The sequence below is a fragment of the Acanthochromis polyacanthus genome, chromosome 16, assembly GCF_021347895.1.
Source record: "Acanthochromis polyacanthus isolate Apoly-LR-REF ecotype Palm Island chromosome 16, KAUST_Apoly_ChrSc, whole genome shotgun sequence".
NCBI classification, from domain to species: domain Eukaryota; kingdom Metazoa; phylum Chordata; class Actinopteri; family Pomacentridae; genus Acanthochromis; species Acanthochromis polyacanthus.
Window position 1 is genome coordinate 21,170,391 of NC_067128.1, and position 16,883 is coordinate 21,187,273.

General features: G+C 36.9%; 1 protein-coding gene across 1 annotated transcript in view; it reads right to left on the reverse strand.

The window, feature by feature from the left end:
• Positions 1–16,883, reverse strand: part of ptprk (protein tyrosine phosphatase receptor type K) — a 121,551-nt gene that overhangs the window by 21,333 nt on the left and 83,335 nt on the right. Inside the window, 12 exon segments of the mRNA XM_022195584.2 lie at positions 480–509; positions 5,273–5,408; positions 11,028–11,064; positions 11,679–11,753; positions 12,059–12,181; positions 12,974–13,046; positions 13,369–13,474; positions 13,577–13,778; positions 13,877–13,986; positions 14,370–14,489; positions 15,160–15,291; positions 15,294–15,341. Of these exon segments, the coding sequence (XP_022051276.2) occupies positions 480–509; positions 5,273–5,408; positions 11,028–11,064; positions 11,679–11,753; positions 12,059–12,181; positions 12,974–13,046; positions 13,369–13,474; positions 13,577–13,778; positions 13,877–13,986; positions 14,370–14,489; positions 15,160–15,291; positions 15,294–15,341 (1,192 nt within the window).

The following is a 16,883-nucleotide window of genomic DNA, read 5'->3' on the forward strand; positions in this document are numbered from 1 at the left end:
CTTTGGCCTACTTTGATCGAGTTTATGGCCAACTCTGGCCTTCATAAGCCTGTTTCAGAGCAACTTTGGAGCATGTAGAGGACACCGGGGTTGAGGTCAATTCACTATCAGTTCAGGACTTTAAATAAATTCTAATTATCCAGCATTCATTTCTTTCTTTTTTTTTTTTTTTACTGACAACAATCAACATTCGCTTGTTAATAAAGAACTACAATCTCTGAAAGATTTCAATATATAGGAATGATTAAATAAAGGAGCTCATTAAAAACCTGAATTGACTGACATGAAAGTGAACTGACCCTTACCCTGGCAAGGCGTCAATGAGGATGGCTTTGGCTGGTTGGTCAGTGCTGAAAATGTGTTTTGTCTTGAAAAAAGTATACTGCATCTTTAAAAATAACAACAACTAGTCACTAATAATTCACCCAATAAGATAACAGCAGCTGGGTGAGCTGATTGTTGATTGGTTGTTTACTTACAGGTAATAAGAGTATGAATAGTAGGTCCTCCTGGGGTTGTGAGCCAATCAGAAAGCAAAGAATGAGACACAAGGGAATATGCAAATTAGGACAATATTGTCCTGTCTCAACCAATAACAACAGAAACAGAAAAAAACACCCTTAAACTAAACTTGAGGGTCATGCAATGGGGTGCCACAATAGCTGTGGGTCTTAATTCTTTAGGAAAAGTACAATTTCAAGTTGAATGCTACAGCTACATATTACAAATGCTAAATACTACAAAATAAACTATGAAACTTGAACAACTACTACTTAAATAACACGGAACTATCAATATCGACCTATAGACATGCAATCTTTCTCCTCATTTCTTTAGGTGTCATTCTAAAAAAATTAAGCAACTCAAAACTACATTTACAGAAATGGGATGACCCTGATTAGAGATTTGACCCTAATCAGCTAATGATCTTTATCGTTCTTTTTTCTCACTCCTACGAATGTTAAAAATCCAGTCAAAAATTATACAAGGATATCTAATCTGTTAGATCAAGTCGCTTGCTTCCTGTAATGCAAGCATGATGTCATTGCAATGTCATCATGTCCCTTTATTTTAAAGATGCAGTATTGTTCAACGTTTTACAGGTTTAATGATAATGAAGATTGATCTCCCCAGAAACCTTTATGGAAGAGGAAACTACTAAATAATGTAACCTTAAGCATATGAGGGTGACATAAAAACAAATCGTTTCATAATATTCAAAATTTTACTCAGTGCACTACCGCTACATCACTTGTCAAAGTTACACTACAATTCAGGCTAACATAGCAGTTTTCATAGTTTACACAAATTGTGTCATGCTCAAAACAAACTTACATTACACCTGAAACAAAGTTTTCAGAACTCGTTCTAACATGTGGCTGTAGATCTCTGTATTTGTAATTTACACAGTCCTCTGTATTAGCTACCTAGCATATTATAAATCCAATAGTTCAAATGCAGCTGAGCTTCACAGTGGCTGCAGTTCAGCCACACAACAATAGCAAACATCAAATCCAGTCCTAATCAACAGGAGAAATGTTTATGTCATGAAAAATAATGAACATATAACACAATGTGACTGGATGTTACAAAGGTAAACACCCAGTAAATTAGAGTAGTGGAAAAGGTGCCTACACTTTGAGCTCAGATTCTCTTCATATCATTTACAATCAAAGTTGCACACTAAAACTGTACGATGAATGCTGGTTTCACAGAAATTCATTCCATAAATCAGAATAAATCTCAGGGGATGCAAGAGTGAAGTTTCCTGATGATGAGAGTTCATTACTGGCTGTAATTCAATGCCTGTCACTGCTAGTGATTTGCTGAGTGAGATCATGATTGCTTGTAATTCAGAAACTCTTTTACTGTTGCCTCTGGCAAGATTTAATGCCCCAGTGTTAAGAGGTGATCATTTCCAGACATTTTCTTAAAAATATGATTCATCTTTTGTTATGTGTCCAAGATATGTGGTGAAAAACAGATAAACCAAGCTACTTATGACAACCTTTTTCCTGTCCCAACGTCAGAGCTGAGGTGGAGGTATGTAATCAGTCCATTTGTTTGTCTGTCTGCTTAACTGTTAGCAAGATTATCCAAAAACTACTAAGCCAAATTTATTGAATGAGATTGTTAAAGGAAGAAATCATTAAATGAGTTTGATCCAGATTGGTGATCATTAAAAACTGCAAGAAAAGGCCCTGGCCTTGATGAGGGAGGCACTCTCCAGGTGTCCTTCTTGTTTGCTGAATTTATCTTTTTTGAGTACCGAGATTAAATTCTTAATCATCGTTCTTTAATGATCAATCGGGTTCCCTGAACACCAGACCATGGGAAGTACAAAAAGAAGAGTAAAAGTAAATGTTTACACACATGCACACTCTTGTACATGAGTTGTAAATGTAGATGCACACATATGAGCACACACTCTCTGAAAAGTATAAAGATATAATTCGACCTCATGGACTCTTGCCCTAACATGCTACTATTTCTCCCCACTGCCTTACAAGTTTTTTGACATTGTCATCAATGTATAAAGTTAGAATGTGATTTTTTTAAAATCACCTTCTGACAATTTTTACTTACTACCACGTCTTAAGATATGTCTGAGAAGACACTAACATCAGAATAGTGTTTGAGGTTTAAATCAGCAGCTCATGAATAAAGCTGCTGTTATATACATACATATACACACGTGGACAAAATTGTTGGTACCCCTCAGTTAAAGAAGGAAAAACCCACAATTCTCACTGAAATCACTTGAAACTCACAAAAGTAACAATAAATAAACATTTATTGAAAATTAAATAATCAAAATCAGCCATCACTTTTGAATTGTTGATTAACATAATTATTTAAAAAAACAAACTAATGAAATAGGGCTGGACAAAAATGATGGTACCCATAACTTAATATTTTGTTGCACAACCTTTTGAGGCAATCACTGCAATTAAACGATTTCTGTATTTGTCAATGAGCGTTCTGCAGCTGTCAACAGGTATTTTGGCCCACTCCTCATGAGCAAACAGCTCCAGTTGTCTCAGGTTTGATGGGTGTCTTCTCCAAATGGCATGTTTCAGCTCCTTCCACATATGTTCAATGGGATTCAGATCTGGGCTCATAGAAGGCCACTTTAGAATAGTCCAACGCTTTTCTCTCAGCCATTCTTGGGTGTTTTTGGCTGTGTGTTTTGGATCGTTGTCCTGTTGGAAGACCCATGGCCTGCGACTGAGACCAAGCTTTCTGACACGAGGCAGCACATTTCTCTCCAGAATGCCTTGATAGTCTTCAGATTTCATCGTACCTTGCACACTTTCAAGACACCCTGTGCCAGATGCAGCAAAGCAGCCCCAAAACATTACTGAGCCTCCTCCATGTTTCACCGTAGGGACAGTGTTCTTTTCTTCGTATGCTTGGTTTTTGAGTCTATGAACATAGAGTTGATGTGCCTTACCAAAAAGCTCCAGTTTGGTCTCATCTGTCCAAAGGACATTCTCCCAGAAGCTTTGTGGCTTGTCAACATGCATTTTTGCAAATTCCAGTCTGGCTTTTTTATGAGTTTTTTTCAGCAGTGGTGTCCTCCTTGGTCGTCTCCCATGAAGTCCACTTTGGCTCAAACAACGACGAATGGTGCGATCTGACACTGATGTACCTTGGCCTTGGAGTTCACCTTTAATTTCTTTGGAGGTTGCTCTGGGCTCTTTGGATACAATTCCAACGATCCGTCTCTTCAATTTGTCATCAATTTTCCTCTTGCGGCCACGTCCAGGGAGGTTGGCTACTGTCCCGTGGGTCTTGAACTTCTGAATAATATGAGCCACTGTTGTCACAGGAACTTCAAGCTGTTTAGAGATGGTCTTATAGCCTTTACCTTTAAGATGTTTGTCTATAATTTTTTTTCGGATGTCCTGGGACAATTCTCTCCTTCGCTTTCTGTTGTCCATGTTCAGTGTGGTACACACCTTTTCACCAAACAGCAGGGTGACGACTTGTCTCCCTTTAAATAGGCAGACTGACTGATTATGAGTTTGAAAACACCTGTGATGTCAATTAAATGACACACCTGAGTTAATCATGTCACTCTGGTCAAATAGTTTTCAATCTTTTATAGAGGTACCATCATTTTTGTCCAGGCCTGTTTCATTAGTTTGTTTTTTTAAATAATTATGTTAATCAACAATTCAAAAGTAATGGCTGTTTTTGATTATTTAATTTTCAATAAATGTTTATTTATTGTTACTTTTGTGAGTTTCAAGTGATTTCAGTGAGAATTGTGGGTTTTTCCTTCTTTAACTGAGGGGTACCAACAATTTTGTCCACGTGTGTACATATGTCTCAGTCTAAGTGGATGTGGGAAACTGGACATCAGACACTGCATGGCATATCATAGATATGCAGCAGTCATAAGATTCTTTCCTAAAATATTTCAAAAACAGTTCCTGACATTAAGATTACTAGGTTGGCAATCAAAATCTTTAAGACCTCCTCTACCAACATGAACCAGTTTGCTGCAATGCAAAGAAACTTCTATTATTTAGCTGCTAATAACACACCAGCAGGCATTCTCAAGTTGTAGCTGTGTCGAGGCACCACATGGTGGAGCTCTGCACCAAATTAACACAGCATTAAAGTGGCAAAGACCAGCTCTGGTTCCTCTTGGTGCTTTTCTGCACTCAAAGTCAGAAATAATATAACATTTCCCTTTTATTAATACCTTTACAAAACACATTCAAGTATAAAATCTAGTACAACACAACAAACAAAATGTTCTTGACTAAAACCTAAACTTGTAGTGTAGTGCTGTGTGCAATGTTTGTGCGTCTCTGTCACTTAGTATTGGAAGTACCTCATACTGTTGTGCATTTGATGGGTTTATTAAGGATGTGACAATGTCAATAACCATGAACACTGAATTTCCTGATTTCAGTCTTGCTTGAAAACCTCTGTCACTTTTCTTTGATACTCTCATTTGAGTCAACACCTTCCTGTGGTTATTGTTGTTCTAGTTTGATTCAACAAATGCAAAAGAAACAATAAAAAATGGTTCTGAAGGGAGATCAACATATAGGATGAATAGATGGAAAATGGTGTTATTATAGCAAGTATTGGACCAACATGCAACAAGAGAATGGATTTAGCAGCACATTTGTGTTTGTATGTTCCTGTATCTGCACGCATGTTAATGTGCACATCCAGTGTTGGCCGTGTGAAATTTGCCCTTTTCATAGAACTCCTCATCAGAAGTGCTCTAGTGGGTGTGTCTGGCACTCACCTCTTCTTGACCAGCAGGATGGCTACCAGCACCAGCAGTATAAAAACGAGAACACCAGCACTTATTCCAGCGATTTTCACCACACGATCTGTTTGTTTAGCGGGGTCAGGGATGACTTCCGGTTCCTCTGTAGCACCTAAAAATAGAAAAAAATAACACAACATCACTATGGTCGTAACACTAATGCAACTATTGATGGTGAGAAAAAAACATAAAAATATAGATACAAGACAGATTATTGTTATATTGTGCTTTTTAAAGAACTGTCCACTTCTGTGGAAAGCTGCAAGGATGAATGCCAGAAAGGGAAAAACTTAAGAAGAACATAAATAATAATAATAATAATAATAATAATAAAATATTAAAAAATAATAAAAATAAAAGATAAGCTATTACTATATTAGAAATTCAAATCACATATATTAAGCAGTGCAAAACTAGCATTACAGTTTTGGAGCTCAATCAAAGACACACAACACAAGGATGTGAAAAGTTTGATCCTTTTTCTTTCTTTGGTGGAGTTGCTGAGTGAATGTGTTATTTGGTGGAAACAGAAGGAAAAAACAGTCTTACTGTGACCTCTGAAATACACAACTCACTAAAATACTAAACACTCTTCAAGACTGAGTTTCCTTTGTGCTCTTGTATTGTTCATATTGTGTACATTGCTGCTGGACTAACATTAAAAAAACTTTAACAAGAAAAAAACAAAACCTGCCAGCCGCCTGGGGTACTGGTGCCTGTAGAAAATAGATTTTTCACTAGATTTTTGTTCTATTGACAAGCAAAAGTTCTCTAAGCTTTCACAACAGCAAATTTAAGACACTGACATTATTTTTTTGGAAAGTCAAAAAGAAGTAATGTAAGGATCCCAAATACTGAAAATCTAACATTAACTACTAAAATCATCTTCAAAAGCATCTTTATCTTCAGCTGATCGAGTTTTTGTCAGCTGCATGATATCATGAAAAACCTCATCATGAACCACCCGTGATAAGTTTTGACTTTTGATGAGACAAGCTACCAAAATGAAGACAACTCAACCAATTATCTAAGCTTTCTAGGAACCCAAAACATTCAGCTCCTGTAGACCTGTTCAGACTTGAAGTACTGCTTCATTGCACTAAATGGAACACAATCAAATAGTGTCAAATCTTGACACTTTTCTGTAACCCAGCATGCCATAAGGTGGCAAAGTATGTTGACTCATAGCTTGAGGAATTACGTTAGTTTTTTCCTGGGATTCATCTACAAAATTCCCTCACATCAGGGAAGTAGTGACCCTGACAAGAAAACAAATCCTGATCAGCCACTTAAATAGAAGGATTAAATCATCTCTGTGCTAAAGACCAGGAAATATCAAGCATTTCAATATTCTCTACAAAATAAAGTTAGACAACTGCCAACACAAACACTGGTAACTCTCACTAAATATACCCTAGAGCTTTGTTGGAGGACATTACTTGGCTTACAGATTTAAGAACTTAGTTCAACAGTGAATTAATTAATATGACTACTATGTAATAATTAACAAAAGATGATGTTTGTACAGTTAATACTGTATCTAAACATTTAGAACATGTCTTCCATAATTGACTATATACATTAAATAATTAAGATATATCCTTATGACGAAGGAAACACGTAATTTAAAAAAAAAATTTGTTACAGCATAAAGACAAGGTCCTGTGAAAAGGCATTGTCTGAGCAACAGTGAAAGCTGACAATGTTTATCCCTGCTTTGTACGATCTTACAGTTGCATCAATGGAGGTAAAAGCTTACACGGGATTCAACTCCTGATTTATTTAGTTTTATTAACACCTGACGGCAAATTTACTGAACCAGTGAACACTTCCTACTTCTAGTCTCAGCTGCAGTCATACTAAAGAAAATATTAAAAACAAATAGCACCTACTACCGACTGCATATAAAGAGGTAAAAGAATAGTTAATTGATTGTGTGTCTTGTGCTGTTTTTTCTGTGTATTTGAGAGTATCCTTGGCATCATGATCTCATTGCGAAAGGTTTTTAAAATGCAATTTGTCTGTAGCTGTTCAATGTTTCTGCACCAATGTCACCGTGTATTGCTTGTAGTAAAACTCATTTCTGTTCCTGATGACTTTGGAGACTTGACTGAACTCCCTGATTTCGTCTGTTTGGAAAATAATTCACCAATGACGTTTCAGGCAGATGACATACTGTGGAGGACTTTAAACCCTGTTGGTCATGGACAGAGAGACAACAGAAAGACTGAAAGCATCTGCTTTCCATGCTTCCAAGCTCCACTTAGCAATCTGATCTCATAATGGCAGAATAGTTCATAGTACAAAATAAGAACATTATAATGTATTATAATAATCCAAATAATCCAAATCATACACATACGCAGAAAAATCAACATATTGCAGAACAGCTATCAAAAATAATCCACTTCTTATGCTAATATCAACAAAATAAACATAATCTCCTCCTGACACTCCATAAGTCTGAATATTCGGACGTTAACATATTATTTTTGTTACAAATCTTTTTTCCACCATCTTTGAATTGCATCCATCCTGCCCAGTGTCATTATGTAACAATATTTGAGTAGAATTTTTCTGTCATCTTTCGTATCATCACCTTGACTTTCCCAGTCTCTTGTGATTTCTCAAATAATTTTTTCACTAAAACTGACAGCCACTGTAGTTTTTAGCAAATACCACTCCAACAGAGGGTAAAGGTGAGTTTTTTGAGATCTATTTCCAGTTGCGGGTAAAACATGTTTGGGGCTCTAGTGCTCAGAATAATGTACAGTGTCCATAGTTGTGAAGCTACAACAGAGAGCAAATCCATATCAGGCTGTTTGCTACATGGGCAATACTAAAAAGGATCAGTTCATTGCTTGTTCTGGTCTTTCTGTGGGATTTGTTGATAAATAGAAAAATATATATCCTAACCCTTCGTAAACACACAAAAAAATTGTTTAATATGAATCTTACACTACTTGGAAAATGTTGCATAGTCTGACGACCGTTCCTTACACCTGTTAAGTTAGTCTTGGCTAAAACTGTATGCCAATTTTATCTCCTGCAGATTCATAATTTTACATTTACATTTTTATTTGTCCTTCAGCATCTCTATAGTTTGGCATTTCTAATCAAGCTTTAGTTTATATTTTGTGGATCATGCCTTGAATGCAACGCCTTTCTTTCCATGTATGTCAGGCCAAGAGCTATCAGAAGATCACCTAGTAAAAAGAAATCAAACAACACACAACAGAAACATACAAACGAGTCAAAAATTTGAAAGGGTTTTACAGCCTGACCTCATAATGTCGGCACTGGCTCCTAATGTCTGTAAAAATGATCTAGGTCAGTACACTAACACTCGAGATACAACCAACCACCCACCCACACACACACACACACACACACACACACACCCTAAACACCCCGAGGCAGCAATGGCAATATACAATACAATACCACAGATGACCTAATAGGACCCCCGTCACTTAATCCTCGCCCCCGGATGCGCAGTTGAGCGCACATACACACACATGTAGAGAAGCACAGACAGAAAGGAAGGGACAGTCGTCTGACCTCTCTGTCCATTAGTGTATCCGTCTCCCTTGTTAAAAAAAATCTAAAATCCTTCCTAAAGTCTTTCAGCTTTACTCAGTCCTCAGGCTAAAAAGACATCAGAAACAGCGTTATCACGCTTTTGCAGCTTTTGGGTAAAGTGGCCACCTGTTGTAGTAAGTAAAATCAACAGCAATTCCTGAAATTTGATGACCCTGGGAAGTCTGTCACTCCCTACAATTATACTTGTTCTATGCTGGAAACTTTAAAGAACTGTACCACACCTCTGACTGCATCCTACAGGATCAGATCCCTATGGGACTACATAGTTACCCATCTTGTTCACGCTAAAGTCTAACCTGAAGAGAAGAAAGGTGAACTGTGAGGTTTTGTTGATTCATGTTTCTTTTTTTCATTTGACTAAAAATATATTCATACAACAGTTCCACTTCCTTTCAGCCTGGTCCTTAGAACATCAGTACACATCACAGAATCTATTGCCTGAGCTAGCCTGTAGGGCCTGTCCCTTGATGTATCTTTAAACAAATATGTAATCAGGTAAACTTAATCAGTCATAGTGATTGATATGACAATCATTACAGCTGATTGTTATCAAAATGAAGCCACTATATTGTGCAGTTTTATGATCCTTCTGTGCCAGACGAACTAGTGAAAAGCACTATACTGTACTTTACATTCTAACAACAATAACATCCACAAACTGACAGCTCACAAGGATCGTATTCAAGTACTATGATTATGTGTTTACTGCACCTTAGTGGATGTTCTGGAAAGGAACATAAACCTTCTATTTTTATGTGATAAACATTCATGGTAAGATTAAAAAATTTAATTTGCTTGAATCCAAATTAAAACACTTTTTGGAAGAGCTACAAACATCGGCTTTTGGGTTATTAATTATTGCTGTATTTTTTTTGACAGTCGAGAAAAAAAGATCCATTAATCCATTAGTCAACTGGCAGAAAATAAATATCAACAATTATGGTTTTAATCACATTTCAAGCAATGTATTCTGCATTGTCGTTGAATAGATCACTCTAAAAATGGTTAATAGATCATGAAAACAATAATTAGTTGCAGCTGTAGACAACTGTTGTGTATGTGACACAATGGTATTGGACATTTCTATTTTGCCACAGTTCTATCACATCTTGACAAACAGGGAAAATAGTCCCCAGGAGAAAAAAATACAATACAGTTCTAGCTTTAGTTCAAACATAGACATATCTCGTTTTCAGTCAACCTTTCACCTTTGTTTCCCTTTTAGTTCTAGCTGAATAAACACTAAAATGCCTTCACTGTCCTTTCAGGCTCAGGACTACTAACTAAACAACAGTGTAGGATTGTCAGTTTCATTGAAAACACGACAATGTATTTTTCTGTTTATCCTTTTTCTTGCTCCACAGAGATAAATTCTGATCCATTAGCGACATTTCTAAAAAATCTTTCCTCAAAACAGTGTGTGCCACTTACATGTGTTTCTATGTGTGTGTGTGGTTGCCCAGGGATTAACTCCACACCGTTTAAGCCCATCTACTAATCTATGAACATATGGCTACGAGTAAAAAGCTGATATTTAGACTCATTCTGCAGAAGCAAAATGTGTACACAAAGAGCCGTAACATGAATGTTTTTTCTCTCTCGAACACAAACACTGTACCATCATCTCTAAACTTGCTAATCTCCACTGAACGCAAACTGCATAGAGGTAAGACACTGATCAGATTCTTACACATGCTGCATCAGAACTAAGTTAATGTACAGGAATAACACCAAAATCTATAAATAACCAACAATCAATAAGACATTCTAATCAATTTGACAACAGAAAAATATGCAAACATATGTCATTTGTAACATTCATAAATATATTTTACCATTTCTCTCAGCACCAAAATTTGGGAAACATTCTTAATGGGGCTGCCCCCTAATTGGCTGAGCAAATGTTAGCCAATCAGAAAAGTTGACCAAGTCGTGCATGGTCAGTTAGTCATAGGATAATTACTGTTTAGATGGATGCTCCCTGCAGCTGCTAGATAGTTATATGTTGGGCAGAAAACCAAAAGTGTGTCATTTTAAGAGGGTAAACGATGACCCCAACAAAGTCATATGCAAACTCTGCAGGCAAGCCTGGATTATCATTTGTCAACATCAAGCACTGTATTCTTACGTTTAGCTGCCAGCCTCAGACATTGCGTCTTAGTTTCCTGTAGAACAAGACAAAAGAATAAACCTGAATCCAGTGCAACAGACAATAGCAATAACTAAAAGCATGAATCTTTGCATATGAAACACTGTACACGTACACTACTGTTTGAAAGTTTGGGGTCACTTACAATTGTCCTTATTTTTGAAAGAAAAGCATTTTTTTAATGAAGATAACATCAAATGATCAGAATTACAGTCTAGACATTGTCAATGTGGTAAATGACTATTCTAGCTGGAAACAGCTGATTTTTAATGGAACACCTACATAGTGAAAGGCAGATTTCCAGCAACCATCACTCCTGTGTTCTAATGCTACATTGTGTTAGCTAATGGTGCTGAAAGGCTAATTGATGATTGGAAAACACTTGTGCAATTAAGTTTGCACAGGAATAAAAATGTGAGTTTTCATGGAAAACATGAAATTACATGAAATTGTCTGGATAACCCCAAACTTGTGAATGGTAGTGTATGTGCAGTAGGTTTTAGGTCTTATATGTTACATAGTTAAGTGTACACATGTTACATTTTCTCAGTGGAGCTAACAGGTGACAGCTGCAATTTCAGGCTGTATGTGGTGTGTCTTCATTAAATTCAGCAAATTATGCTTACTTACCCTCTCTGTGCTGCTAACAGCTTGAAGATAGATGTTGTAGTTCTTCCTTGGAGCTAGTGGAGGATTCCAGAAACCCTGGAGGGCAAAAGATGTTTAGCTTGATTTGATGCACAACATATATGTCCTCTACTGATTTCACGTTGTCCTTCAGTCAGAAAAAAGAGATATCTAAACATTAAGAATATCTAGCAATTTGGACAATGTAGCCTTTCATAATATTTTGTATATCTCCGTAAACTCTTTTGGTTGCTAGTTTACCCATGCTTAAAAATATAAAAATATCTATATGTGTGATTTTTATTTGAGGAGTGTATTTCATTGTTTTTATTTGATAGTTTTGCTGCACTACATACATGAAGCGTTGTTCAGAAAAGACTTGCCTGATATGTCTTGTTGTCTCCCACAGTAAAGGGAAGTGGCTCAGGCAGGTTGCTGGGGGAAAGCTGGGCAGCATAATAATATGGGGATCCACCACTAGATGCACTGTGGTATGAAACTGGTACCTGGGGAAAATAATGTATTTGCATTTAAGGCAAAATACGTACAAACGCAGTTAAAAAAATGCAACATGCAGCCTCTTTCCGATATGCACTCCTTTCTGGCATCTACAAGTATTGACTTCATATCTAAATGAGCACAGTAGTCACTTTTTTCACAGACAACATTAGAAGGTCAGATTTACTAGCATTTATGTGTTGTTTTCAACACAGTACAATTCAATTTCCATGCAGTCACATTAATGGCTAGGGAGGAAGATTTGACTGTGAAATCAAAACATCTCTGTAATCAGAAACACTTGGTATGACAGAAAGATATTTTGACTGAGATCAGACTTTTACAATAATAACATTTTCCAGTAGCTTTTACACAACTCGAGACTTACTTTCAGACCCCTGCTATGTAAAAGCTACAAAAAATACAGCTTATAAACTGTGACTGTGACTGTCTCGCCAACAGCTTACCTGTCTGAAGTAAAACAAAGTACACAGTGTCACTTGGCGTAACATTCCAATCAATCAGATTTATTGTCTATTGTTAATTAGTTGCTTCTTAACCTTGATGATCAATCGCAAACATAAAAAATACACTGTGCAAAAAACATCACAAGTGCAGCACAGTTCCCTCCACCACAATAGCAGATGCGCCTCTACTACATTACTATGTATATACACGCCTGCCGTACAAGATCCAAAGCTCCATGAAGTCTCGTGTATGTTAGCAAACAAACTCTTGTGTATTAGATAGGCTGTAGAGGTACGGCTTATTAAATGCACAAAGAATAGATTAAGAGCTACCTCATAACAGTCAGAGGAAGCCTGACGACGTGTTCGCTGAGGATTCACTTCTTCCACCACAATCTGGTATGCACTGCAGACAAAAAGACAATGCATTTAGACTTCTAATATGAGTTTTTATATTATTTTCTAATGCTTTGTGAATAAAACAGATTACAAAGTGGTAGTTCCAAAAATACACTGGGTCGTAAGAAAAACAACGGTATGATTACCGTAACAGCTGGCTGTACTGTAATGTTCAAGCTTGACTACTGCACTGCTCACAAAAAAGTCATTTACTTTATTTGTATGCCCTATTGGCAGTTTTCGTCAAACATGCACTACAATTACAATTACATGCCAAAATAAGAACTATTGACTAGCCAAATACCAATTGACATAAAAGACAGAAGTACCTTATGGGTGCTCCCTTAGCCTGGGCAGGTTTCAGCAGGACAGTGATGGTTGTTGCAGTTTCATTTAGAAAAGCCTCTGACCCATCATACTCATCTATAGTTGGAGCTAAAGAGAGACACAAGTAAGCATTAGTTGTATCATTTTGCGATCAAAATGTGATACCAAAAATCTTTCTATCGACATCACTTATTAAAAAGTATCTTTTACCTGAAATATTAGTTGTCACATTAAGCATCGTTGCTGGACCAAACCCTTTGGAAGTAGATGCTCGAATAGAGAGCAGGTACGTGACACCCGGGTGGAGCTGGGAAAACATGTGATGGGTAGCGTTTGATGGCAGAGACACTGTGAGTCCTGGTCGTTGCAGCGGAACCGAAGGGTCAAATGATCGCACACCGCTGTAGCTGATCTGAGTGGAATAGAAAAGCATCAACCAGTTTTTAACATCTCTCTAAAGGAGCATGCTGGTACTTTGATTCCTACAACAGCATCTATTACTGTTCACACCTCATACTGTATGATCACTCCATTGGGTTCAGCTGGTTCCTTCCAGTAGAGACTTATTGTCTCTTCAGATGGAGTGGCTCTGAGTGACTGACTGGGAACTGCACCTGGAACTGTTAAAGCACACAAACAAACAAAATCATAAGATGCTAATGAAACCTACAATACAATTCTACTCTGCTATTGAGAAAGTTCCTACTGAAAAGAAAATACAGAGGGAAGACGGACGGCAGGGACTTTATCTTAGGGATTCTCAAAGTCATAGTTCAACAAAAGTTTCTAGGACTAAATTATTCTGAGTTTTCATTTGTAATTTGTTCCACTTTCCAACATCAAACAGTATTAGTATAAAGCAGTAGCAGCAGTATTAGATGCATATACATTTAAGTCTCTCACTGAAAAGGGTAACATAGAAAGATAAATTAATGTAAACAAATACCTTTTAAATGGGGAAGTAAACAGAAATTTGCAAATGAAGTGTGTGTAATATATGTACCATCTTCATCAGTTTGTATGATGGTTTCATCACTCTCTTTGCGCCCCTCTGGATTGGTAAGTATCATCTTCAGACTAACATTTGTGTAGGGTGGCAGGTTTCCCACCAAGTGGCGTGGTGCTATGAGAAAAAGGCAATGAAAAAAATCATTGTATTGTTAAATGAAAATGTGTCACTTTATATCGCATGTAAATGATTTTTAAATGTGTCTGACCAAGCAACAACAACCAAAGACTTGCAATGATATTACAATTATAATGATAATGAACAGAAAAACAGCAAAACCACACATTTTAATACTCTTAAAGAGCTGAGAAGTTTGTGTGTGAAAATGAAACCAAATGAATAACTGATTATCAAAATAGTTGGGGATTTCTGCTGATCAACCACTAGATTAATCGACTTAACAAATTTGACTTAAGTCATTCTGAGTGTATGTTCAAATAATAAAAGACACTAGTTTTCTAGAACTGCTTGAACATACATGATACTGTCTTGAAATGTACATTGATGCCACTTTAATCAGTGTTTCTGATATTACATTTCAATCAAATAACAGCCTTTAAAATGATTGCAACCACTCGTTATCCTACTGAAAATCAACAGCTTATTCCAACTGGACTATTCACTGGTGGTGTGAATATTTCATTATACAGTATTTCAGCACCTAAATGAGCCTACGGCTTATCAGTGAGACAGTTCTCAGTCAGCTTGGTAAAATTTTTAATTTGATGGAAATTTTTACTTGTTTCCTAGCAAAGATTGTGTCACCAGTGATACTGAGTAGTACCTTTAGGATCCATGTCCAAGCAGTCAGCTTTGCTGTGGTTGTTGGCAGTCGTGTAATGGTAACAGATGGTAACGTTAAAGGTGTGACAGCGGGTGATATTGTAACCCAGTGATTCCCAGTCCACCGCTATCAACGAGAACGGGTCTCAGCAATTTTCAGCCTCTTTGGAGTCCGCATGGGTTCTACAGAAAAACAGAGGAGAAAGAAGGAAATCCAAAACAGTGAGGAACAGATTTCGGAGTCGTGCCCACTCAAACATATTGGGCACTTTCTTATGATACTCAAACATAAGAAAGTGCAACTGTATGTGCTGTACAATAATGATCATACTGTACATAAGCAGGTAAAAGAAAATAACAATTAGATTTTGAGGAATTAGCACATGAGAAAAATGAATTGCAAAGGTGTTTAAAGAGTTTCCAAACTTTAGAATTTATGTGCACAAGGTTTAAGAAAATGTACTTTGTGATGCCCAAAATGATCATGCTGAGTCAGCATTTTCCCGGAATAAAACAACAGCGTTTTACAAACACCTACTGCAGCTCAATGCTGCCATTCAAGCATTTCTGAATTGCAATAATTTCTACAAGGCACATCTTTGGCTTCCATCTTTCATGTGTATTGAGACTATTATTGTCAATATAATCTACTTCCCCTCCTCACTGCCCAGGGCTTTAATTACCTTAACTGGTTCATTTAACTGGATCAATAACCCTCCAGTCCCTACGCGCATACATTCACAAGAAAGACTGTAAATGCAAAACTAGGCCCTTCCTTGTCTACTCTACGCCTGCTCATAAAGTCCAATATGCCAGCAAGTGCATTTACATGAATGTTTATTTACTTCTGCTTTCCCAGTTATTTAATGCTAAGGGTCACCTCACAATAGAGAAAATATTGCTAAGTTGCTGTGGCTACTTGTAGACATGGAAAAGCTGCATTTTTCCACAGGAAAGCTATTATCTTTAAGAATTACTAATCACTGTCAGAGATGTATTGCTCTAGGTTAAGGAGCTACTTCTTTAACTACAGAAAATATCATTCAATCAAGACAAATGTCATTACTCGAGAGGATGTCGAGCTCTATTGAACAGCCTGTTTAACTCAAACAGCAGGGCTGTCTTGATCTACCATGGTAATGCATAATAGATACGTTGCAACATAGCCTAGCAGCTACAGAGCTGCTATTTCTTTAACGGTTTTTGACATGGATACAGATTTTTTAATAGAAATTTTACATAGTTTTGTTTATTATTCACTGCCAAAAAGTGCTAAATCAAAGTACAGGAATCATAGGTGTCTTGGTGGCCTCCTTCACTGGTCTAGACAGATTGACATGCTTTTTATTTCTATTTCTTAATGGTAGATTCAACTGTACTCTAAGGGATATTCTGTGACTTGGGATTTTTTTTGTATCCACTCCTCAGCTTTTGCTTTTCAATTGCCTTTTACAGTGTTGCCTGGAGTGTTCCTTTGTATTTGTGATGTAGTTATAGCCAGAAGTACTGATTCACCTGTGATACATGTGTCTTTATACTACAGTCACTTGAGACACAATTATTGTACTCAGATGACCACCAATGAGTTGCACCTGTGCTAAATTAGGCAAATCACTTTATTGTGGTGAATATTTGAGCAATCATTTTATTTTACATGTTATATCCAATAAGCAAAATCAAACTAACCATGATTCAATGCTGAAAATCAGCAAAAAGGGAAAACTT